General features: G+C 40.0%; 1 protein-coding gene across 1 annotated transcript in view; it reads left to right on the forward strand.

Annotated features, from left to right (window-relative positions):
• Positions 1-4,647: 4,647 nt before the first annotated feature.
• GUCY2C (guanylate cyclase 2C) overlaps positions 4,648-25,248 on the forward strand; it is a gene marked incomplete at both ends in the record, with an annotated part of 43,635 nt that continues 23,034 nt past the window's right edge. Inside the window, 12 exons of the mRNA XM_082280630.1 lie at positions 4,648-4,858; positions 5,776-5,888; positions 7,091-7,158; positions 9,045-9,260; positions 11,660-11,781; positions 12,650-12,746; positions 15,436-15,565; positions 16,765-16,900; positions 18,615-18,700; positions 19,127-19,238; positions 22,631-22,712; positions 25,020-25,125. Coding sequence (XP_082136756.1) covers positions 4,648-4,858; positions 5,776-5,888; positions 7,091-7,158; positions 9,045-9,260; positions 11,660-11,781; positions 12,650-12,746; positions 15,436-15,565; positions 16,765-16,900; positions 18,615-18,700; positions 19,127-19,238; positions 22,631-22,712; positions 25,020-25,125 — 1,479 coding nt within the window. The remainder of the gene's footprint in view (positions 4,859-5,775; positions 5,889-7,090; positions 7,159-9,044; positions 9,261-11,659; positions 11,782-12,649; positions 12,747-15,435; positions 15,566-16,764; positions 16,901-18,614; positions 18,701-19,126; positions 19,239-22,630; positions 22,713-25,019; positions 25,126-25,248) is intronic.

Below are 25,248 nucleotides of genomic sequence, written 5' to 3' on the forward strand. Positions count from 1 at the left end.
CATATAATGTCTCATGCATATTTATTATTAAAAATTCTGTATTTTATGGAAACAATGTTGACAGCCTCACTTATTCAAAAACATAGACATGATAGATTTCAGGCCACCGAAATCAAGGAAATTTGTTTTCTAAGTAAGTGAGAATTAAGAACATAAATGCATCTACTGTTCTTTTTATTTATAATATTGTCAGACTTTTTTGTCTCTCCCTTTTTCACATTCCTCAGTTCTGCAATTCTGGAGACTTGCAGCATCTCTTTTATTTTAATGGAACCTCATATTCTTGTGTACTGTCAAAGTTCCTGGCTCTGATGAAAATAAAAAATAATGTGGAACTGTGAAAAACATAAGCTGATAGTAACAATAGTAATTAAATGACACTGAGAAGTAATTGTAGCAAATATTCAGGGAAAAATTCCATTTTAAAGGACGCTGTCAAAATACATTATTCTGCAAAATAAGACGAATGTATCACAATGCATGTTTCTTTACAAAATAGTGGCTTGAAAAATGCCATATTGGTTGTCTTTGGTACCAAAGAAATTGAAGACAAGCTGACAATATGTTTGTGTTATCTTCAGACTTATTAGGACTATTGGTACCAACTACTACAAGTAGCAGCTGGACTGACTGCAGGCGCTTGATACATTCACCCACTTCTTTGGCTCTTCTGAGATTTCTGGAATTTTCATTCCCTATATTCTCTCTATTTTCTCCTCTGTGAGTGGTCAAGTGGAAATAATGATTTGTAACTAAGTAAAAAATAAATTAGGCTGCATGCCAGTAATAAGATCCTAAAAACGAATGTGGTAAAGGTGTTGGAGATAGACAGTGCATCATTCAGTTGCAATACAATACGAGCTGATAGGCAGAGGGACTCTGTGGTGCCCAGGCTGGCCTATCATTCCCATTTTTCAGGACTTTCAGACTCTGCACAAAAGAAGAGAAGCCACTGAAATTAGAAAAACCCTGTCACATGCAGCATTAAAAAAGGAGTGGAAAATGTTCTATAGACCATAATCTTACATAGGCTGAGAGAGGAACAAGTCTTTGGTATTTTTTGCTCTTCTTTTTCTCTGAGTGTCCTTGAGTTTTCCAGAAGACTGAGAGAACTTCTCAGAGTAGTTTTAGATCAGGAAGTCAGTGCTGATTATCAGTTGTGAATACACCCTATAGTATATGGTTGTTTATTATCCAATAAATCCTAGGGCAGAACAAATACAGTGCTTTAAAGTGCTGTAGAACCAGGCACTAAAAGTCACTTTTCACTAAAACCAGTGATACAGTTCTCTGGTGAGTTAATTTGAGGTGGTATTTCTAATCTAACACAGAACTATAAGAATACCTAAAGAGAACTACTATGATGTTTTGTAGCTATGCAGTATATGGACAGGTAATGTTGGTGGTGAGGAACTGAATTTTTTTCTTCAGACAAATAAATACAGGGCCTTCCTATCCGAATCTAAATCATCCCTGTGCTGCTGAAGCCAAAATAAGTAAGAAACTACAGTGATTCAAGGGGAGACCTCCATGAGCTGTTAATCCTGCTAGGATTAAAAAAATGAGGGTCTTAAGTTGAAGTTCACCTAAGAACTGACTTCTTGGATAGACACTTACACGTAGTGAAGATATGTAATGCTGAGATCTTTTTTACCTTTCTGCCAAGATTATAGCAGTAGCTGATGCCTAGAAGCCACAGCTAAAAAGAATGCACTGGGGATGTCAGATGAAGATTTTTAGCACTTCATTCCTTAGACAGTGATTAAATCTCAGCCCTTTTAAGAGAGATTAAATAGTTCTAGAAGATGTGCTTTAAAGATGTTTTTGCATTTGCCTTTGGGATGCTCCCATTACCTGTAGTTCTGTTGTAAGCCAGTATTTCTAGTTAAAGCTGCAGTCACCTATAAGAGTCAAAAAGCTTTCTTTTTCCCTCCAACACACAGTTTGTCTTCTGAGTTTCTGAACTGGATCCTTGGCTGACTAATCTTGGAATTGTGAGAGCTGGCTCACGGTTGGAGAGAAGTTACTGAGATAGTGGAGAGAGTGTCCTAGAGAGATATGGAAGATTTCTTTGGGTAGCTGTCTGTTTTGTATCACTGTTAACCTCTTGGGTTTATAAACTGCTAAATCGGACATTATGAAAGAATTAGATGAGGTTGGCTGGGACCCTTGGGAGCTTAAGCGTTGTTCTGCAGCCAGGACACTGTGAATAGACTGGCATTTGTGTCTCGTCTCTTCTGTTCCTCAGGGACTAACAATGCCTTAAGCAGAGGCAGCAACAAACACAAACTTACAGAAGCTTTTGCTTTTGGCAAGCCTATCAAATTTTGTGCTTTACACATCCGACTCATTTATTTACTTTTTCTTCTCACCACCCTCATGAACATCTATAGTATCAGTAGCTATCATATTTACAGTACAACGACACAGCTTTTCTTTGTGTCTCTTACGCCATTAGGCAGATGTTACTGATCAGTCTGCCAGGCAACCGTGTTTGATGTCCAAAGCCTCAAGGGTCAAGGGAAAGTGTGGTGTTTGGCAGGTTTCATGGAGAGCTTGCTTCATCCTGGCTGCTGCTTCCTGCCACATTCCCTGCTGCTCCACGTCAGTGGCTGCTCCTATCATGGGAATTGGTATTGAGAGCTACACCTACCAGGCAGTTAAAAAGTTGAGCAGTCAACAATTAATTTATACCGTATTCTGGCTGGGGCTGTGGCATTGTGATGGTGTGGGACAAGAGAGAGAGTAAAAAGAAATGCTGTGATAAGACTATAGTTGATTTTACCTTGTTTTTAAAGGACAGTTTTAAGCTGCTATGAAAACCAAATAAATACATTAATAGATATGAAGCCAGGAAGACCTCAGTGCCATTACATACTCCCTGTGTGACCAGCTGTGTAAAATACTCAGTTCTAGTTGCATTATCCATGCTGTCTGTTTCTCCCAGATAGGCTAAGAAGAATATAAAAATGCAAATCCTGCTCTGCTGAAGTTAATGATAAATCTCTTATTGACTTATATGGGATAAGTTTCAAGGACACTGGAAATACCTATAAAATGAGCCAGTGATGAGCAGATGATCTCTGCATGAAAAACTGTGTTCCATTCTCAGTCTGTAGCTCTAGCCAGCCATACTAGTCCACATGTTTACATGACAGACTGCTAATTTAGAATTACTGTATTATTAAGTAAAAATGCTAGATTAAATATGTGGAGGTGTTTAAAGATTACTTTTAAATGCTGGGTCATGGTCTTCTCTGGGTATTAGAAAGATTCAAGTGATAGTAATTTGGTATTAAGATAGAATCACATAAAAAGATCTGTGCAAATATATCTGAGGTGTATTCAATACCTTTTAAATATAGGCTTTGAAAGAAACCATGAAATTGCAGCCTTGTTTTATACCAAAAGCCCTGTTACTTACATTGGTACATTGTTTCTGATTATTTTCCTTATTTGTCTTAAAATTATTTCAGGAAGGTAATAAAAGTTAACTGATTTATTATCTGACAGCCTCACTGTAGGTTTCAGTAGAAAAACAGAAGCTGTTGTATGTGTGAATAAACACCCCATATTCAGCAAAAGCACGCTCAATACTTTATTTAAATTTGTTTCCCTTGTGCCTAGAGCTTTCCATAAGGCTTGTGGGTTAGTGGGGGGTGGTTTTTTTGTTTGTTTGTGCGTGTGTTCGTGCTTGTTGTTGTTGTTGGGGGAGGGGGGGTTAGTGATGCCATTTAGAATTTAGCTTTGATCCTGCAGGTCAGAGATGTGGCCTTCAGCTTTGCTAATCCTTACCTGATGCAAGAGGTTCATCACACGAAGTGTGACTATCTAGGGCCCCCATTTGAGGAGGTGGGAATGGGTGCTGAGAGCTGTGCTGGCTGGGAGCAGATCTGTCTGGGGCAGACCTGGGGTGCTTTGGTGCACAGTGCTGGGTGACAATGAGTGGACTGAGCCTTGTACTGAGTCTGGAAGCAGAAACAAAGGCTTTGGTCTGAGGGACTGCAAGTGGGACATTTTTGCCAACACAAAAGGTATTTCAATGTTATAAGCTAAAGGAATGAAATTGGCAACTTACCACAGAAGAAAATACACCATTGACGAATGAGCTCAATCAGCAGAGTTGGTGTGGCAGTGCAATCAGAGATGTAGGGCAATGCAAACATGAAGTAACCATCTGTTTTCCTCTAGGCTTTAACAGACCTTATATTTTATTTCCATTTTGAAGAGTTGTCTTTATGGTTCATTTGTCCCCTCCCCTTTCTTCTCTCAGTTTATGCCTGTGATGAAGAGTTAGTGCACTTATCAGGCAAGGTTTCTGGTAATGTTTTAGTTTATAGCCTCAGCCTTTCCATAAGCAAACATTCTCAGCAACCTTTAGCCTCTCTTTTCCTGAGTTTTGCTGCTGCTAGTTTTTCACCTTGAAGTGCCAGCTAGTATACTGGAGGGACGGGCAGAGGTGAAGGCAGGGAAGGGGATAGGGAAGTGCAGGAGAGAAGGATTGCACAGCCTGCCTTTGAATCTACAGAGTGGAAATCTCTTTCATTCTATCCAGGAACAAAACCAATGTAGCATATCTGCAAGAAAGAGAGTTAGAGGATAAAAAGAAATGGGAGAGCACACACAATGGGTCTAAACTGAGTGATAATGAAGCAACGGGTGTTGGTGCTGGCCATTTGGCCTTTGTTTTCCGCACTGCAGCTGCTGAAGCAAGTGGATTCAAATCGGTGTAGCAACAGCAGTTACGTGATCAATGTGATGCTCATGAATTACTCGGATTTCCCATCAAGTACTGATAGTTTGAAGTTAGCTGTGAAACAAGCCTTGGAAAGGGTACAAAAGGAACTCCAGATGACAGGTAAGCCAACGGGTGTTGGTTACCCTCCTCTTGCTGTGGTTTCTTTGTGTCACAGTGTTATACTCATCTGACCTTTAGCAAGCTGCTTCTCGGACAGGCTGCTTGCCTGCCCATCTTATGTAGATCTTATGGAAATAATGACCTCTCTTTGTATAAATAGAAGTGCTCTACAAATGGGCAGAACCATATATGTTTTCAAGGTGTTTGGGCAGACTCTTCCTGCATGCTTCACTGGAGATGTTCAGCTGGGTTTGGTAACGCGGAAATTCTTGAACAGGATCAGACAAAACCAGTTATCCATCTAGTTCAGTAGTTGGGATGCCCTTGCTTTCTCTCCTGACTGGATTAGCCTCTATTTTGAAAATAATTTTCCTCTTGACCCGATCTGTTGATCACATCATGATCTGAAGTGTGAAGAATCTGCAGTCCATATTTTTCCTTCATTTAGAGTCATGTTGCTTTCATTTATTTTGATATCTTACCTCTCCTTTCAACATCCCCAATCTACTGTCACTCTCTAGAATATCATGGGAAAAAGAGGTTACAAAGAAATAATTAAAAAAATAGTATCTATTCCCTTTCTGCCCTCTAGTTTAAGGGATTTTGTCCAATTTTATTGGAAAGTGGTCTCTTAGTTACTTCCTACAGAGCCTTAAAAAATTTGTCTAGTAATGGCCAACACTAGAAGTACTTTGTACTGAAAGTACTAACACTCAACAGAAATCAGCAGTCCACACTGGAGCAGATTTCACAGTCACATCCATAGTGTGGGGGTTAGGTTGTAGGTAGACTTTGCAGAAGCAGGGAGACCTCTAAGTGTAAGACTGCTCACACCTGTGTCAGAAGAAGAGGGACAACAGTGTGTTAGTGGTTACCTGCAATTCATGACACTGTTTGCTTTTACGTTTGTGTTACAGGAGAAAATGTTACAGTGGATGCCATCTTTCACCCCTTTGCTTCATCACTCTATGTCTCACAAGGCTGCCGTACTAGCACCTGTGAAGGTGTGGAGCTCATCAAAAGCATTTATGTGAGTAGCAGACTTCCTTCATTCTGCCTGGGTGCACATGTATGTCTCTGTCTTTCCTTATTAACTTTTGGTCCTGTTACTCAGTTCCCAAGAAATTTGACAGGGAAGTGAAGTTTCCAAAGAGGAGATGTTCCTGTATGTTTTGTGAAAAGAAGTAGGCAAATACTGGAGATTCTGTGAATGCTTCCCAGAGACTGCCTTCAGCTTCTGGCTCCTTTTCCTATGCTTAAGTTGTCCTCCTTTTTATATTTGCACAACTCTTTGTGTCGTCACACAGCCAAAGCAATCCATTAAAAAAAACCCCAAATAACAATTAAAAACTGAAAAAACCAAACTAACAACTCAAACACTCAAAACAGCCCAAGCAGAGCGAAAAGGTCCATTTCCAACTGGATCAGATCCTGATCTGGTTCACCATCAGTTTACACAATACACAAAACAAAGAGCTGTGGTGAGGATGAGGACATGTGGGCAGAGAAATCATTAGGCTGGCACTGTTACCAATGAAATGGTTATGTGAACTATGCCCAAAGGGCAAAGATGAAGTGCTCGCTCCTCACTAGAAATCACAGAAGTCATGTGAGAGAAGCTATGTGAATACTTTAATATGAGGAAAAGCTTCAATTAAAATTGGTGCATTACAAGAAGCCGTGTTTCTGAAGATTTTCACACCTCTGAGTGAAACTTTGTCAATCCAATGTGAATTTTCAAGTCACTAATCTATGACTGTGCTCTAGTCTTTGCTAAGAAATTGTCCCTCATGACACACAAAGATACAGGTCAGGCCTCATTTGATGGTCACAGAAGGATTTTTTTAAGTACTAGTTTCATATGCACTTAACTAATAATTTTTCTGATATACGGGACCTTGTAATTCCAACCACCCTGTCTCCTGCAAATGCAAACTCTTCTGGGGTGTGTAATTTCAAATGTGCAATTTTAACAATATTTTAATCCTTGCTTGCTGTCTGTGTCTTAACAAATATTATACTCTATCTTTTTTTGGCTTTCTGTGATTTTTTTCCTGTTCCCCCTTATGTTTGTTCTTTTAAACTTTCTGTAGCTCCTTTCCTACTCTTTTCTTGCTTTGGCTAGGTAAATTCTGTGACTCCTCAAATCCTACAATTTTCTTCATTCCGTCATCCTCCTCTCTCTGCCAGACCTCCGCCCTACCCCAAATGACCCTTTTTGATCCCTTGCAGGATAATGGCACACTTGGCTGTGCTGTCATAGGACCCGCTTGCACTTATGCCACCTACCAAATGGTCTCGTAAGTACCAATTCCTTCCACTTATATTGTGATGTTAAAGATGTCAGCTGCTGAACAGAATTGTTTTGTGAACAACAAACCTGCAGAGGCATTGGTGTTTAGAATAAGTAAGACACCTTGAGTCAAGGCAGTAAGACTTTTATGCATAGCCACTCTGTTGGGTAGGTGGAAGAAAATCCCCTTCCAAAGCCCATTGAGAGAATCCCAGCTTTAGTAGGGAAACTTCTAATTCCTGACAGTAAGGTGAATGATTGATTGAGGAGTGGTTGGAGAGTAGCCCTGCAGGAAGGGATCTGGGGGTGCTGGTTGGCAGCAGTCTCGACAGGAGTCAGCAGTGTGCCCAGGCAGCCCAGAGGGCAAACCCTATGTGCATCAGACACAGCTGGTCAGGAGAGGTGATTATCCAGCTGTACTCAGCAGTGGTGTGGCCTTACCTTGAGCACCGTGTGTAGTTCTGGGCCCCACAATTTCAGAAAGATGTAAAGGTCCTTGAATGCTTACAAAAGTGGTGAAAGGGCTGGAAGGCATGTCCTGTGAGGAGCTGAGAGCACTGAGTTTGTCTAGTTTGGAGAAAAGGAGGCTGAGGGGAGACCTTGTTGCTTTCTACAGCTTCCTGAGAAGGGCAAGTGTAGAGGGAGGTCCTGATCTCTTCTCCCTGGGATCCAGCAACAGGACAAGTGGGAATGATTCAAAGCTGTGTATGGAAAGGTTTAGTTTGGACATTAGGAAGCATGTTTTTAGTGAGAGCATGGCCAAACACTGGAACAGGCTGCCTAGACAGATAGTTGATGCCTTAAGATTGTCATGTTTAAAAGGCATTTGGACAATGCAGTTCATAAGTGGTCTAGTGGAAGGTGTCCCTGTCCATGGCAGGGGGTTTGGTACTAGGATGTTTAAGGACTCTTCCACCCCAAACTATTCAATGATTCTATGAATAACATCCTTTAGTTTTTGGTCAGTCCTGAAGTAGTCAGGCAGTTGGACTGTGTGATTTTTGTAGGTCCTTTTAACTGAAATAATCTATTCTATTCTAAGTCTGTCAGAAAAAAACCCCTCACCTGTTTAATTAGTGAAATACTCTCACTGTCATTATTTATTACATCATCTATGTCTGTTTCTGTTGCAATAAGTAAAAACCCTGTAATTGGGTAAGTGGACTTTACCTGGAAAATGAAGTTTTGTCACAATAATGCCAACAACTCTTACAGTCATGGTTTTTGCAGGCAAAATTCCCTGTTATTAAAAAACACCATACAAGAACTGAAATCTTTTGAGTTTAGTCTGATAAAATCGCAGCATCCAGGAATATACTTTTGTCCTTAAAAGCTTACTGTCTCTGTGTATAAAATGATCTTTGTTTCACAAATTCCTTGTCAGCAGAGGGTTGCCTTAGTTTTTTCCTCCCTGACTGCTGCTGTTGTACAGCTCTGCTAAAATACACCTTTGTGAAACTAAAAGATTTTTCCTTTGAATTGTAGGAGTAAAGCTTTTTTTTTGATGGCAAAAAGCTGTCACCCTACAGCACTGTCCCAATAAGGAGATTAAATCCATCCCATGGTAATGGCAGCCAGGGAGCAGAAGCCTGTCTTGAGCCTTTGGACTCCTGTCACAACTCTTGGGGCTGAAATGGTGTGTGGTACCCAAAAAGGCAGGGGTAACTGGGGACAGTGAGAGAAGCTGCCTAGAGCAGTTCAACAGGGCTTTTTGGTGCCCATACAGACTTGAAATCTGCTTGTGTTCTTGAGGAGCCTTCTGGTTCAGGTTCAAATTGCTGCAAAACTAATTCAGGGCACAAGAGGAGAGGGAGGTGAGGATGGAAATCAGGTAGTAGCTGCCTTGGTGCAACAACAGTCTGTTCAGACTTGTCCTCTTATCTCTTCCTTTAGACTTGAAACAATACTGAGCCTGCCTCTGATCTCTGTAGGGAGTTTTGGACTATCCTGTGACTACAAAGTAAACCTAACCCGCCTTCTGACCCCAGCCAGGAAAGTGAACCAATTCTTCTATTATTTTTGGAAAGCTTCTAAGCTGCCGTTCAAAACCACGACCTGGGAATCTGTCTACATTTACAAGAGGACTGAAACCTCAGAGGCATGCCTCTGGTAAGATCTGGATCCACCTCTGACCCAACTGGTGATAAATGCTGTCTCCATCCTCAGACATGGTTTCTGCAAACTCTTCTTTCAGTCCTACACTTTGGGAGGTGCCTTACTACTACCAAGGAATGAGAGAAGGAAAAGATGAATTGTACCTTTTAGTTGTAGCACTTACCTGAATGTTTCTCTCAGCCTGTTTTAAATATTTGCAAGCCTTTGCTTTTCGTTTGGACAAGGTAGCTCACATGTTGTCTCTGATGAAAATACTTGTTTACAGCATCCTTGATATAAATAGTGTGACATGAGAGGTTCCTCCACAAGCTCCCCATAGATGCCTTTTTAGGTCAGGGGTCTTACCAAGCTCTTAAAATGTTCAATCTGTAGGCACTATTGTTACTCCAAAACATTTCCAAAATTCAAACTGTATCTTTCTTCAAACAGAATTACCCCAGTGATTGCAGAGTTTAAGCTATACGCTCATCAGTTTGGAGCAAAGGAGACAGCTTTCACTTTGTGACCTGAAACATCATGCTGTGCTTGATTCTCAGAAATGCTGGGTTTTCTGCTTGCCTGAAAACAAAGCCTCCTTTTAGACAAATAGACTCATTAATATGCCAATATTTATAATTATTTTTCAATTAATTAAATTAAATAAAGAGTTCAATTATTCAATTAAATAAAGAGTCTTATTTAACTTTCAGCTCATGTGAGTGTTTCTATGCTCCTTTGATTTTTTTTTCCCAATTTTGGGATATAAAAAGCTGAATAATTAAAAAAAAAAATCTAATATCTCCTACTAATTTTATAAACATAGCTGAAAGGTAGCAATGAGTTCATGGAAATAACTATTATATATATATTTAATTCATAACCTGAGGAACTTGCAGAATTCTAAGCAAAATTTGACTATGTTTGCTTCAGAGTGATAGAAGCAAATACTTATGCAATATTTTGGATACAGAATTAAAAGGGGTTTTTTTTCTGAATTAAGAGACCTAAAACCTGATCTCCATTTAACTCTTTTGTAAGTATTTATGGACTTTTATTGTTTTCTTCTTCTTTCTTAGTATAGATAGCAATTTGCTCGCATGCTGTAATTGCTATGGTTACCTCTCTTTGATGTTTTGAAATATCAGTGCACTTTGCTCATCTCTTACTACAATCCCATTCCTCCATGTTTGCAGCTGTAATTGCCAATGCACTATAAACACTTTAGCTAAATCCCTTTAATTCTGCAGGTTTCGTACCTTGCAGTGAAATAATTGCATGGAAGTTATTTCTGACCTTTCCAAGTGTTTCTTATTTCACCTTTTTTAATGCTTCTGATCAGGACCTTCTTTATGACTTCAGAATTGTTCAAGCCCTTTTATTGCTGAATTAACAAAAAAAATATTAATTTTGTATCTCTGCCCACCTTTCATCCTAATTTAGTTGTAAAAATGCATCTCATTCTGCCGTAATAGAAACTGTCAATGTGAAGGTTTTTGAACAGTCTAATTTAGGAAGATCCATTTTCTCTAAAGCACAAGTATTACTGCATGAACTAATTGTTTTTCCTATATACATATAAAAATAAGTGAATACCCACACTGATAGCAAAATCAGGTTATGTTTCAACTATGCAAATGTTTCTGAAAATTAATGGTTAATCATTCTGTTCCTGAAAAAAAAAGAAAAAAAAGGAAGCAGAAGGTATTTAGTAACTCATATGACTGAGATCTCAGTGCTGGTAGATCAAAGGTTATGTAGTTTGAAAACAAAGAGAGTTCTTTTGGTTTTCCCTCTGCATTAACTTTATTTCAGATAGAATATCTCTTCTCAGAAACAACATATTGAAGCAATAGTAGGATTCAGGAGTTGGCTGTTTTTCCTTAATCTTTTAGCAAACTTTTACTTGCTTGCTTTTTTGTCTGAGCTCATTTTTCCCTTCGAGTTTTAACTGATTCTATATAGGTTTTTTGTTATTACTTTTCTTACTTTGCTTCTCTCACAGTCAGGGTACGTGTGGTTTTTATCTCCGTTCTTTCTAGTTCCTGTTTAGTCCTTTGAACCTTCACATGTGCTTTCTAACATTACCACTGATGTCTTAAATAGCAGAGCTTCCTGGAATTTCCCCATATCTCTGATTTTTTTCCCTTAATTTTTAATGTCTTATTACATCATTGCATTTTCCAAATCCATCCTTTGTACAACCATGCTCAAATACCTCTGGTTGACTTTCCAAGCATTTCTGCATCTTTCATGCCAGGTATTGATTTTCTCACTTTTATTGCTGCAGAAAAGATTTCATACCAGCTTATAAACATTCTTGTGTGCTCTGAACAGCCTCTCTTGCACTGTGGCTGATTTAGGAAAATGTGAGGAGTTAGCAATTTCCTGACAATATCTCTGCTCCCTTGTGCCAGGTATATGAATGCTTTAGATGCTGGAATCACAGAGTTCTCTGAAAAACTGAAGTTCAAGGATATTTTAAGAACTCCAGAGCTGCTTAAAAAGACTGTGAAAAATCCAAATCGGAAAAGCAATGGTAAGGAGGGGTTGAGGCTGCACTGTCCCTGCAAGTGAGTTGCATTTCCAAGGAAATCAAACCCACCCCTTAGTTAGGTTATAGGGAAAGCCTTTCACCAGAAATGGTGGAAACAAAGATATACCATTTTACATGGATGTAAAGATAAAATGGCGCAAAGTTCCTAGATTCCTCTCTTCATCCTCATAAAATATAGGGGAATATCCTGGTTCCAGGGAGATTTTGCGGTAAATTATCCCATCTAGGCAAAAGCTCCATTTTGTAAGAGATTCAGAAATCCAGGGATCACAATTTCTCCTAAGAAGGGCTTTAAATACTACAAGAATATAGATACTGCAAGCTCTTTATCATTCATGTGTTTGCAGCCCTGGTACATCTATGGACCTCATTTTGCCATCAAGGGGCACTTCTGGAAATGATTCATCTAAACTAGAAAAATGAATGAATAAATACTTTATCTTCTCCTAAGACTAAGCACCTGGCATCAGCAGGCCAAATGAGTGCAAGAGTAAGCAAGCTAATGAAACCATTACTTGAAGGCTATTTAACCTGGAAGTGTTCATAGTGAGTAGCTGTTATGGCACCACAACTCCTAATGCTTATTTGAGTGAGATAATGGTAGTGCTCTGGTGCAATCAGACAGAAAATGGTGCAGGTGTTGAAGAACTTTTTACCACTTCCCCTCAGACATCCTGGTTTCACTGCAGAGAGGCTGTAGCTCTGTGCATGGGCCCCAGTACAGCACAGATAATGTGCCTTAGCCTGGAGTTGCTCTATTGCCTGCTACTCAAATATGGGGGAGGAGGCAAGCATCCTCTTCTTGTCGGTAAATCTCACCAATCTGTCTCCATTTTTGCCCATTCTGTAGTGATCATCATGTGTGGCTCTCCAGAGGACCTCAGCAGAGACCTAGGGACGGAAAAAGTGGATAATGACATCATTATCATCCTGATAGATCTCTTCAAGTAAAGTATCACCTTCACTTTTCTTCTTTTCTCTGCAGTTTGCTGATGGATACAGATAATGGAAATAGTCTGAGTCGAACTGTTTTGTTGAAGAAATGCTCTTTCACAGAATGTTTTCTATTGCCATCTTTCCTCATGTCTTTCCATTTTTGTAAGGTGCTTAGTGTTTAATTCACTGCAAATCCTCTACAAAATCCCATTTGGTTCATATAATAGTTTTCTAAGGCAGTGGCAGAGCAGGTAGCTTTAACATCCTCCTGTGGGCTCCTCAGTGCAGGAAACCATGAGAGAAGCACAAAGTCAGAATGGTCATGAGATATGGTTCATTTGAGATATGGTACATTTTTCATACACTCTGCCCAACCAGACAATTATGTAAATATGACTTACAGTATATTTTTCTAGACTCCATTTATTCAATCTTTAAATTAATTAGGTGATACAACTATTCTCCCACTTTATAACTCTTGCACTTTACAGCCATCTTTTTGGCATCTTTATAACCACAGAAATATAACTTCTCAGAGAAGTTTCTTAGTATACAACCCAAGTTTTCTGTTGTTTAATTTCCTCTTAATATTGCTAATTACAAAAATCTTTATAGAAGATGTCTGACATAAACTGGCCTTACCAATGGTATCCTCAAAAGCCTTCGCTGTATGTGAGGACTGAGAGCTGATCCCTGGCCCTACACCTAAGTGACACAGCAGAGATCACATTTGTACAACTAAGCATAGATACGTAAACCAGGTGGTTTTTTGGTATAGCCCCAGTTACCATGGCATGTCGCAGTCTGGAAGAAAGTTAATCACCTGGGACAGCGCTGGTGGTGCAATTGGATGGCTGGATGGATGGCTGGATCAAGGATGGAACAAGGCAAATGTGTGTGCCCATGTTTTGATGTTACTTACTTCACTGTTGATGTAGCAAAAAGATTCCATGACCTTCTAGGGCCAGTTGGACTTCCCAGCTCTTGTGTCTAAAGCTGTCTGTAACAAGTCAGTTCTGAGAAACTCTGGGTTAATGACTTCAGAGATTTAACCTTTGGTTCCAAACTGAATTCTGTGGTTCAGGTTCTAACAGGATCTTCTCTATCCTGTACACTTTCAGGTTCACCATATCTATTTTTCAGAAGTGCTTCTAAGAGCTTCTGACATTCCACAATTTTATTCAGGCACTAGGAATCCCCAGTTGCTTTACCTGAGGCAACTGGCCTCAACTCCTGTTTCTTTGCAAATGCACAATGGGAACTGTGTATATGAGTGCTTTAACACTGGTGTTGTATGTAGAATTGTTGTATTACAATAGGTGAGGGTGATTAGGGGATTCTTTGCTGTGATGTGCATCCTTCTGATATACCCAGCTGCCTCTGGCTGTTTTATATGCTGCCCTTCTTAAACTTTCTACATACCCCTTATTTTGCTGAGTATCTCAATCACATTTGCTTCTTAAAACAAACAAAATACAGACAGATGTATTAGATGAAAACTCAAGCTGTAGGAGGGAGAGTAGGCAAAGTCCCGTGCTTCTCCAGGAGTGAAGTGCCTCTGAAACAGTGATAGATTTAAACTTTCTTCAGCTCTAAGCTGTCTGGCAGGCAGGACACAAACACAGTCTTTAAGCCTCCCTCAAGAAAGGTGGGATGCTGGAGGATTATCCAGTCTGGTGGAATCTAATGAGGTTTCCTTTTCAACTGGCTAGTTCAGTCCAAGCCTGGATGAAAAACATTTTGAAATTCTTGAGGGTGAAAAGTGCTGTGTAAAAGTCAGAAGGTTCAGGGAAAGGCAGGGACAGGGCTCTGGTGTCAGAATCCAATCAGATGGCCATGGAGCAGAGCCCATGGTTTCCAAAAAAGTCTTAATACAGTACTGACTGACAAAATAAAACGATGATCAAACATGAATAATGAGAGAAGGCTCCTACAATTATTTTCTTTCTATCCATCTAGCCACAGCAATGACAGATGCTGACAGTTGACACTAATATCTATTGCTAAATTCCTCTTTAGCATGTGAATCTGGTGGTGGCCAGTCTGTGAAGCACTTCCAGATGGCCTGTCAGGGTGATGAAACCAAAGATACCTGAAAGCTACATCTTCTGCTTGTTTTAGCTGAGATTTCAAGTTGACAGTTTCCTCTGATCTTCCTATCTCACTGAATTAAACAAATGAATCAATAATCTGCTCTCTGCACCTCTGTGATTGTTTCACTCCTTCCTGTTAAATGCTTTTAGTGCAACTCCTGCTGTGCTCAATTCTAGCAGAAAATACCAAAATTAGAGGAACAAGCAAAAAGAGTGCAGAAGAGTTCAGAAACAGGCAGAGTAACATGAAGGAACTATGATTGCAGTATTGTGGATTCCAAGGAGAAACTGAGTTTTAATAAATATAAACTTTGCTTGAAAAAAAAGAGGAAATAAACAGGACAGCAAACAGTTACAATAATAACAGTAGTTCACAACAACCTTTGAGTGTCAGATTGGCAGACTGCCTTGGTATTACCTTTTAATATATTTAAGCACAAAAGTGGGCATCAGGGAATGAATGATATAAAGAGCTGTGCATGATGAAATTTTATTTTTAGAACTAGTTTTAACCTGTTAAAAAACAGTGGTCTTGGGAACAGAGGAGTGATTCTGTCATGGATACCACTGTTCAATGTCCATGGGTTTCTTGTGCTTTGCTTTGCAGTAACGTGTACTTCAGGAAGAACATCTCAGCTGACTACATGCACAATGTACTTGTTCTGACTCTGCCACCAGCTAATTACAGCTACAATACTGTAATTAGAGACTACAGTGAGACTGAGGAAAACATCCTGGTAAGAACACTATTTTATATCTGATTATTGCATTCAGTTCATTCATGTTCATGTACTAGGAAATGAAAACTAAAAATGCAGCTGTAATCATCCCCTGTCATGCTTCTAAGCTGATACTTCCTTATATTATTGCAGGATGAAATTTTGCCCTGCTGTAATGATGTAAAAATATAGTATCATAAGGCAAATCTGCAGCCTGTCATATTCCTGCTTTGTGAAGTTCAACTCAGACTTCTAATTTGTTCTGCAAGTGTCATGTTCACGGGGCATGAGGGAGACTTACACATGGTATTCCAGCTCCACATCTGAGTGGCTGAAAATCTTACACATAACTGCAAGGCATCACTCAAGAAAGATCTATATGTGTGACTGAGATGTGAGCATGGAAAGTTCAGAAGTAATAATTGTTGACTAATTTTTCTGTGCAGATATGTCTAAGAGATGACGACCAGTTCTGTCCAGCGGCTTTCCAGATAAACTTCAAAAACAGGAACCTTTTTTTTCTGTAGGAAATAAGTATTTTGATTATTTTCCAGAAAAGCAGAAACTATGAATATGCTGCATCTGTTTAGTGAAACTGATACTCCTGCCGTCTGCCCAGGAACCAGGTCCTTCATGTAGAGTTCCTCCCAAGATTTCTGGCTTCGAGCTTCAGCTCTCCAGCAGGCAGCCTGAAGCTTCTGGCTGGATTTACAGGGCTTCTAGATCCCCCAGCCTGGGCTCAATGGTTTTTTTGGGTGCCAGCTCTATGGCAGGCTGCTGGAAATTCTGGCACAGCTCCTTGCCCTTTAGCTGTGGCCACCTGGAAGCCCAAACTTGCTGGCAGCACACTGAATTATCTGCACAGAAACTTTAATCCAAAGCCAGGGTCTTTGGGACACACTGAGCAAGTTGGAAGTGCCAAGAACCTACAGTGTAGGATTTCTTGAATCCTTTGCACGAGGATCAGCATGACAGACCTTTACATTGGCCTCTTTCAGCACCTCCCTGTCTTCATACATCAAAAATATATTTTGTTTACCTTTATTTTTTGAAGTGACAATGCTGATGTAGTATTGACCATCTACTCACTCAGTGTTCAGCAGATTCTGGTCTTCCATGCTGGAGTTTCTGCCAAATGGAGCCAATCAAAGTTATTGTAGCTTTATGGCAGAAACATGAACTCTCAAACAGCCATTTTTTATTTTCTTTTGTTCTAGATGGAAGATGACTTTCTTGCTGGCTATTTTAATGCAGTGTTGCTGTTTGGACATAGTCTCAAGAAATTTGTCGTCTCCCAGAGCCCAGTGTCATCTCTCAGTTTAATCACTGAATTCCGAAATACCACTTTTGAAGGTAAAAAAAGTACAGTCCTGTGCAGGGTTCACTAAATTGATGAGGGGAAACAAATTTGATTTTAAACACTCTTAAGATAAGTCACTTCTACACTAAACAAGTCTGAGCCTTTCAATGAGTTTTATTCCCAGTCTTTTTTCTTTTTATATAATTTTTACAAGGATGTTATCTTCAGTATTTGATGTTCAAAATGACTCTGAAATCACTTGGCTAAGCTTTAATGAAGTAGTTTCAACCTTTTTCAGTTTACAAAACCATGTAGACCTGGGTGCCTGCAGTGTGGGTTTAGGCCAGCTGGCAGTCAGTTGCTCTTTTTAGTCAACTTTCTTGTTCCTCTCACAGGTTTTCTAGCACTGGTGGGCTTTTGTTTTGTAGGCCATGGGCTTAAAATAACAGAATTCAATCATTAGGAAAAGGCAGAGGCAAAACTTACACAAAGAAGTGAAAACATTACCTCTCTGGGAGTATAGTCCCAGTTTCAGTCACCAAAATGATGACTGAAAGTTTTGTGTATATATCCCACCTATATTCAGCAAATATGTGGGTAGAAGTTTCCCAGATTTTCCTAAGATAGAAAAGGTTCCAGGCTTATTTTTGCTTTAACCATGGTATCCCATACCTAGCAAAATACGGTTTACTAATTCCTCCTGGAGACAGCATCCCTTTCTGAATATCAGTAAACTCATCTCTTTAGTTTAAGTTTGAAAGTTAAGTTGCACAAACTTTTAGTCATCCAGAATACAGCACTGTAATGCTTGTCATAATTTATAGGTTTAGTTAAAAAAAAAAAAAAATCCTAAAAGTGATAGGTGTTGAATCACCTTCATTCTTTCTTGTGATGGAGTCTGGTACAGTAGGGATTTCTTACAGTAATTATTTTGATATTAAGAAGGTGGACCATGAAAAAGTTAGCATCAGTTTTTGATGTGAAAAGGGAGAAGGTAATTGGCCTTTTGTTGCTGTTGATGATGACTTGTTCTATTTCTCCTAAGTTCAGTATCAGCATTATTTTGGTTCAGCAATCTGAAGCTGATCAAAAAACCCTCCTGTGAAAAAAGAAGGGAAAAATGAAGGTGAGACTTTCAGGAATAGTGGATATTGGCTAAGCTTGTGCTTATGTTGAGGCAGCTGACTTCATGGGAGTGAAGTCAAGCTGTGCTGAGGGATTTGGGAAGTTCAACCTTAAAATCCTTGTAATGTGCTACACAGGCAATTTCTCAATGTGCAGATTTGCTGACATACAGAGGTAGGAGGCTAAAGGCAAAAAGGACATGGTTAAAACATTATTATTAGAGCTTTCAAAAGAGTAAAGGGAATGAAAGTATCCTTGTCTTTCCTTTATTGCTGATAGATTCAAACTGCAGGTGGAAACAGACTATTTTGCTTCTCACTTCTAAAGTGGTCTCTTCAAGGGTGGTGGCTCTGACATTCTTGGTATGCTGAAGAAATCTGACAAATATATTTTCCTATAGCTAAAGGGAGACTTTTTTCTTCAGTGCAATCAGGGCAACACATTTTATTGGATTTTGTAGAGAAAATGCAGTGTGGGATTAAAGGAGAAGTAGTGCCACATTGAGCTGATATGTATCTAGCACATACATGAAGAAGAAAAGTATCCTAAGTATCAGAAATCCTTTTATTTATCCCATCCTTCCTGCCCTGTATTTGTGTTTCTGAAAATGCAAGCCTTCTGACTAATTCCTCGTGTCTGCAGGTGTAGTGGGTCCTGTAACTCTAGATGAATTTGGAGACATTGATACCAATCTGACCCTGCTGTACACGTCACAGGCTGCAAATCATGTATGTATGTCTAGAGTGCAACTGTTTGACCTTATGTGTGAAAGGAGAAACAAAATGCCCTGCACTATTGCATAAGAATGATGAAAATAACTACAGCAGGAGTGGTAGGGTGCCAAGGCATGCTGTGCGTGCCAGAAGGGGGTCATGTGAGGTGTGCTGGAGACTGACAGGATTGATGTAATCTGGTGATTCAGTAAGTGAAGTGCAGCTGGTATTTCGTGGGATTGGTAAATTTATTTTCAGAGAGAGGGGATGAATGAGAAAGAATATGGCAGCCGAACATATGGCTACACTGAGAAATGCACCACTGTAGCAGGAAAATTACTTTGAGTTTGGGCAATACATTTATTAAGGGTAGTCTGAAGCACAGGACAAAAGAGAGAGAGCATGGCTGCTGACTGCATTTCTTCCCTCCTACATCTGTAGTTCAAACCTCTTCTGTATTTCAACACTCAAACCAACAAGACACATGAGGCAACTAACAGTCCGGATTTCATCTGGAAGAACCACAAGCTGCCCAGTGATACTCCAGGCACTGGTGAGACACCCATTAAACCTACCACCTACCTCTTTGAAGACAAGTCACACAGTCCTGAGATCCACCTGCTGTGTGATCCAGCATGCTACCATCACACTGCTCCCAGCCAGTGATGCCAGGAGCTGGGTGCAGAACAGGATCTTTCCTTCTCCTGCCTCATCCCTCCATGTTCTCTGCCTCCAGTCCAGTTCGAAACCTTTATTTTGTTTAGGTGGTGGTACTAAGTCTCTTGTAAACTTGATACTGTACCAGTGATTAAGGGGAATACCACGGGATGTTTCAGAAGAAGTCACCCCCAAACAAATAATCTTCACTAGAAGATGGTGGTGGTGTGAATTGCTTGAAAGACTCTTCAGGAAAGGCAGCAGAATTAAGATTATAATGAGTTATCTGACTCTGCATTTCTGTATCTCTGATGGAGCATGGTGGCTTCTGCTTGCCTCTTTATCCTTGTTGTAGGGAGCTGGGGAGAAGACACAGCACTGTGCAGATTCAGGGTTCTTCTCTGGAGAAGTCTCTGAGAAGAGCTGACTCTCTGAAGAAGGACCAGGGGAAACTAGGTTATGGCTCTTTTTACACCCAAATTTTAAATTTAAAATCCCAGAAATCACCACCTCCTTTTGAGTTTTTGGTGACTCCTGGATAGAATGGATGAAGCCCCTTGTCATTCAGCATAGCAGAGTACAGCCTTGTCAGTCTGATCAGACTGAGATTGTTTCCCCCTTTAAGACTGCTGCCACATGGTGCTTGGCAAGCAAGGGAAGGGCATATGCTTCAGGGTGTGATATGCAGAATAAAAATTATTGCAGTGGCAGTAATTGCAAGGGTTAGTGCACAGTGGGTTAGTGTTCACCTGAGTCATTCCATCAGTGAGAATGCAGAGATGCTGCTGTTAAAAGTCTCCGCTAAAGGCTTCCCATTAATTTGCTGTACTGCTTGCCTCCGTTAGGGAATAGGTAAAGCATAACTGGAGAGATAAACACCTTCTGCTAACTAAGGGTCCTTTCACAGTAAGGTGGTAAAATGGATTAAAACATTTTTATTCTTCAGTAAAGTAAATCAGATGCACTCAAATTAGGCCTTATCTCTCATAAGAGAGGCAGGAGTAGTGTGGTTCATTGCCAGGTACCCATGGGAGCTACCAGGAGGAGGCAGCAGCTTTGATAAGACTCCAGTTAGTTCTGGGAAGAGCAGAGGGATTTCAGTGAAGCTTTCGTTTTTCATCTCTGGTCAAATCTCTGGTCTCTCTTGGTATGACTGTGAGTCCTGTCTGTGCAGAGATTGCAACACTGCACACATCAGCCACAGGGTCTCCCTGTACCAGCTCCATGAGCTCTGTGCTTTCTGGCTCCTGTCTTTTTGGTGTTGTTCCAGTCCCATTCTCATCCATCCCTTGGGCCCCACAACATGCTGTGTTTTCGGTGGATCCGAAATATCTTTCAGATATTCCCTTCAGTATGTCCTTGTTTGAAGCTGCTGCACAAGGGGGGGGGGAGGGGAGGGAGGGGGAGAGAATGGCAGAAAACCAATGTCTACAAATGTCAGTAGCTTAACACCAAGTGCTTAGCTGAAGCCTGACACTGTGGCCAAGCCATACTAAACTAAACTGCCTCCCAAAGGCACTTGATTATTTTAAACATTTTTAAAAAATAAACCTTCCTTCAGTGTGATTCTAAATAAATATATCCCCCCCAAAAGGAGAATGGTCAAAGTTTAAGTAACCACTGTGCCTTTTTTAAGCCAGTCAAAACTTTCCAACCTGGAATATCTTTTTTCCTCCAGGTAGGTGAACAGAGCAGACAACCCGAGCCCTATTCCTTCCCAAGCCGTAACTGAGAACAGCTTGACCCAGTTCTGCTGCCTGTCTTCCTCCTAGTATTCTGTGAAAAAAAAAGGGGGTTCATTCATATTTCCCCCTTATTCATAAAGTTTTAATCCTCATTCTAAACATGGATAAGATCAATCTTCAATACACAAACGTTTCTGGTTCCAGAGGACCAGTTAATTTGTGATGCACTCTCCCTCTGCCTGTTGTAAGACTAAGAGCCAGAAGGTGGTAGCAGAACCTCAGGAAAGGGAAATTACGGTCCCACAGCGCTTTCATGGGAAACTATAATCTGTTCACTGTTAAGATGCAAGCCACAATTCACAAACCTGAAGTTTCAGAGAATTTTCATGCAAAATTTCTTTGCACATTCTCATTTTTATCTCTCACTTTATAGTGGTGACTTAACTTGTGGAGGGAAACTATAGTACTGATGGTTTTCATCAGAGAGCATCAGATTAATACTAAATTACCATGAAGCCCTTAGACTGATGAACATACTGAGAGAAGGCGGGTAGATGTGATACCCAAAACAAGAAAAATCAAAGGAGAAATCTGGGTCCAAAATCCGGAGGAGTTCATAAACTGAATCCTATGTCAGATGCAGGCACAAAAATTGGTATGTTGAAAATCCCTCCTCAACTGGCTGCTTGATTCTGAAGGCAGCTACTGTGCATAAATTTGCTTTTTATTTATTTACTAATTTTTACACTTGATCATTTTTTTCTGTGTGCCTTCATTTCTGTTTCTGGGCACAGACAGAAGTATATTAGCCTCAGTAAATCTGAATAACTCAGCTCTTCTACTGTCCTTAATCAAGATGGCAATCTGCAAAACTGGATTCTTCCCTCCTTTTTTTGCCTGAGACACTTGGTCATTAAAGTAGGTACACTCTAGACATGTGACCACCAGCTGAAGCTCTGTGATAATGGCCTGTTATTCTTCAAAGGAAGTTGGTGGCCACCAACTTTCCTTCCCAGTACCCCCGAGTTCCAAGAACAGATACAAGACAGGCTTCAGTTTGCTTTTCCACAGTAAGGCAATCAAAATTAAAACCTTAGTCAGTTCCCAGCCTTGTTCATCCTGTCTGCCTGCTCAGGATTAGAACCTTTGTGTGCTCTGTGGCTTTTGGGTCTAAGTCCTCAGATGCCTGAACAACATGATTTTCAAACCGTTTGGCACCTGGCAGCTTCCAAGGACACTTTACTGGCTTTGTGCTGCCACCAGATTAATTTCCCTCTATAGCATTTATAATTTCCTACTGAAGAGTACAGTCCACTCAGTAGCACCACTGCCTGGGTGTCCCTACAGATTGCCTGTGCCTCAGGTGGGGATGTAAGACTGCACTGCTCTGGGTCATGCTTCATGTGGCATTGAAAGAGGCAAGTGTGTGTCATCCCAAGGCAGTGCTGGACTTTACCAAAACCTCTCAATTTGGATGTGACCAAAAAGTATCCTTGGTCAGCTACTGTGATTTGCACATGTGTGAAGGTAATTTCTTAAATACAGTGTTGCTTTTCAGCATCGTCCATGAAGTAATTTATATTTAATTTTTTCTTTTCTGCAGGCCCACACGTATTGACTATTGCTGTCTTTACACTCACGGGAATTGTGATTCTGGTTCTGATCATCTCTTTGCTGATTCTAAGGTACCAAAGCCTTTGGCTTTCTGTTCGTTTGTCCTTGAACAGTTTTCCAACTAGGACAATGCCTCTGATCTCTCCTTGAAGAGCCATTCATTAGCTTACCTTACATACCTATGAGGTTGGCCCTGGTGTGAACTCTTTGGTATATGCCAAGTAGTGCTTGCATCCATAGTGTTGTTATGATGGGTTAATAAGGGAGAAGATGCAGCAAGGCTCAGTGTTCCTGCATCTGCTAAAAAGCTCTGTTTCCTATATATACACAGAAACAGAAGTCTCAGACCAATCTTCAGAATTTTTCTACTTTACTACACATCTTTGGCTTTCTTGGGATTCACTTATATTTCTTTAATGTATTGGTGACATAAAAGTTCAATCTAGAAGGTGGTATTTCTCTTGAGTCACTGTAGGAGTCAAAACACCATGAGGTTTTGGTGTTTGCATTGCATGGATCTATTCCTTCAACACAGTCCATAACAATTTTTAACCCTACATAACAATTTTTCTAACAGCTTGGAATTTCATGCATATAACACAGTCCAGCTTTATCATTATGGAAAGAGAAGAAATAGAAATCATTGATGCCTCCTTTTGATGGAAGAAATTCCACCACAGTTCCAAAGTATATGATTTTCTTTAATCTTTAAAAAAATTATCTTACCATTTTCATTGTGCATCCATTTTCATTCTGTATCTTTGTTACATATCGGAGAACTTCAGAAAAAGCAAGAAAATCAGATCTTAAGAAAAGTTTATTAGAAACAGATGCTGCTCAGGCTTTCTTATTTTGAGTAGACCAATCTGCCTTGCTAACTAAAGCGAGAGAAAAATCAAAGATAAGGATACACAATTCTTATACATCCAGTTGTACTCAAAATATGTAGGAGCTAATCATTGCCACGTCTAAGCACTAACATATAAACAGACAGTAAAGTTTGCAATGCCTATGAAAATTAATAAACAAAAAGTATGGACTTGTAAAAGATTCTATATTTTTCCATATTTGCAGATGCATAAAATCTAAAGATTCTGTTTAGGTGATTAGATTATTATTGTATACATATCATTGTGATATTCTCAAGCATCAAATATAGAAGAGATTTCTGAGCATTTTTAGAATAAAACTTGTACTTTTAGTGTCAAAATAATAGCAAACTTCTCAAATATAATTCCTGCCAAAGATTATCCCCTAACAAGCAAAGGAGAAGAGAAACTCCTACAAAAATCAACAAAATGCCTCATTATTCCTTCTTTATCTCCTAAGTTTCTAGGACACTTGAACCATTCCACAGCTACCTGTGTAGTTCTGACTGCAAAGTGAAAAGTCCAAATCCTGAAAAACATATAACTAAATATTAGACCTAGTAGATTCTAATTCAGTTTGAAATGTTCTTAATCACCAGCTGACACCACTTTGAACTGTAGTGCATCCTAATCCTTTCTACAAGTTAGAACGGAGAAAAACAGTTCTTACTGCAATTGTTGCTCTACCTTTTCTTATGCAAATAGATGCTAAAAGTGTATCAAAAAAGGGAATATTTGTGTTATTAGTCAATAGTATGGGTTCTGCCCATATTTTTTTTTTGCCAGCAGTCATCAGTGTGTTAGGATTCTCCTGCAAACTCTCCAGTCAGGCCTGAGGGTTTTTTTAGTAGAGGAAGGACTTGCACAAGTTAGGAGGTAAGTTGATGAGCAGTAGCTGTCTTGTAGCTTTTCTCTAAGACAAGACAGTGCTCGCTCTGAATTTTTGCAGGGGAGACAGCAGTTTCTTTCTCCCGTTTCCAAGGACTCTTCCCTCATTTTTACAAAATGTGCAGAATACAAGAGACACCCACAAAGAGGCACCTCATCTCAACACTGTTGTTACCTCCTCTCCTGGCATTGCATTCACACCATTTCTAACTATCCACTGTTGATGGCAGGACTTCCTTTGGCTTGCATTTGTTTGTGGGACCTCTCTTCCAAGTACATTCAATAACATGGAGGAGAAAACTATATAAAATCCAGGTGGCCCTTTATGCTTTGAATTCTTCTGATCACCCCGAGACTCTGGCAGTTGCCTAGCAGTTGTTCTGCTAAATCTGTTCTGTTCTGCTATAGAACTGAATGAGCATTTAGGCTTTCCCAAAGCTAGGGGAATTAAAGTGTATCAAATCAAACTGGATGAGAGCCACAGGGCTTGTGCTCAAGTCTCATCAGCCTGACACACCATCCTTGTGTCATCCTGACACTAGATGCTTCCCTGTCCTAATCTCCTGTTGTGGGTTTCGGTTCACTGGGAGGATATTCCAAAACACTTCTCTTGTTCTTCAGGAAGTACAGGAGAGATAATGAGCGCCGGTGGAAGAAATGGTCCCATATACCACCTGAGGAAATCTTGCCTCTGGAGACCAGTGAGACAAGTCATGTTAGTTTGAAGGTAAGAGAAGCACAATGCCCAAAGCTGGGTCTTGGATTCTGTCTCCTAAAGACCATCAATGCTGGGGTTTTGACATGTTCTGACTACAGCACCCTATGGCTCTGGTAGGACTAGGATCTGTTA

This window comes from Coloeus monedula (genome assembly GCF_965178545.1).
Source record: "Coloeus monedula genome assembly, chromosome: 4".
NCBI classification, from domain to species: Eukaryota; Metazoa; Chordata; class Aves; order Passeriformes; family Corvidae; genus Coloeus; species Coloeus monedula.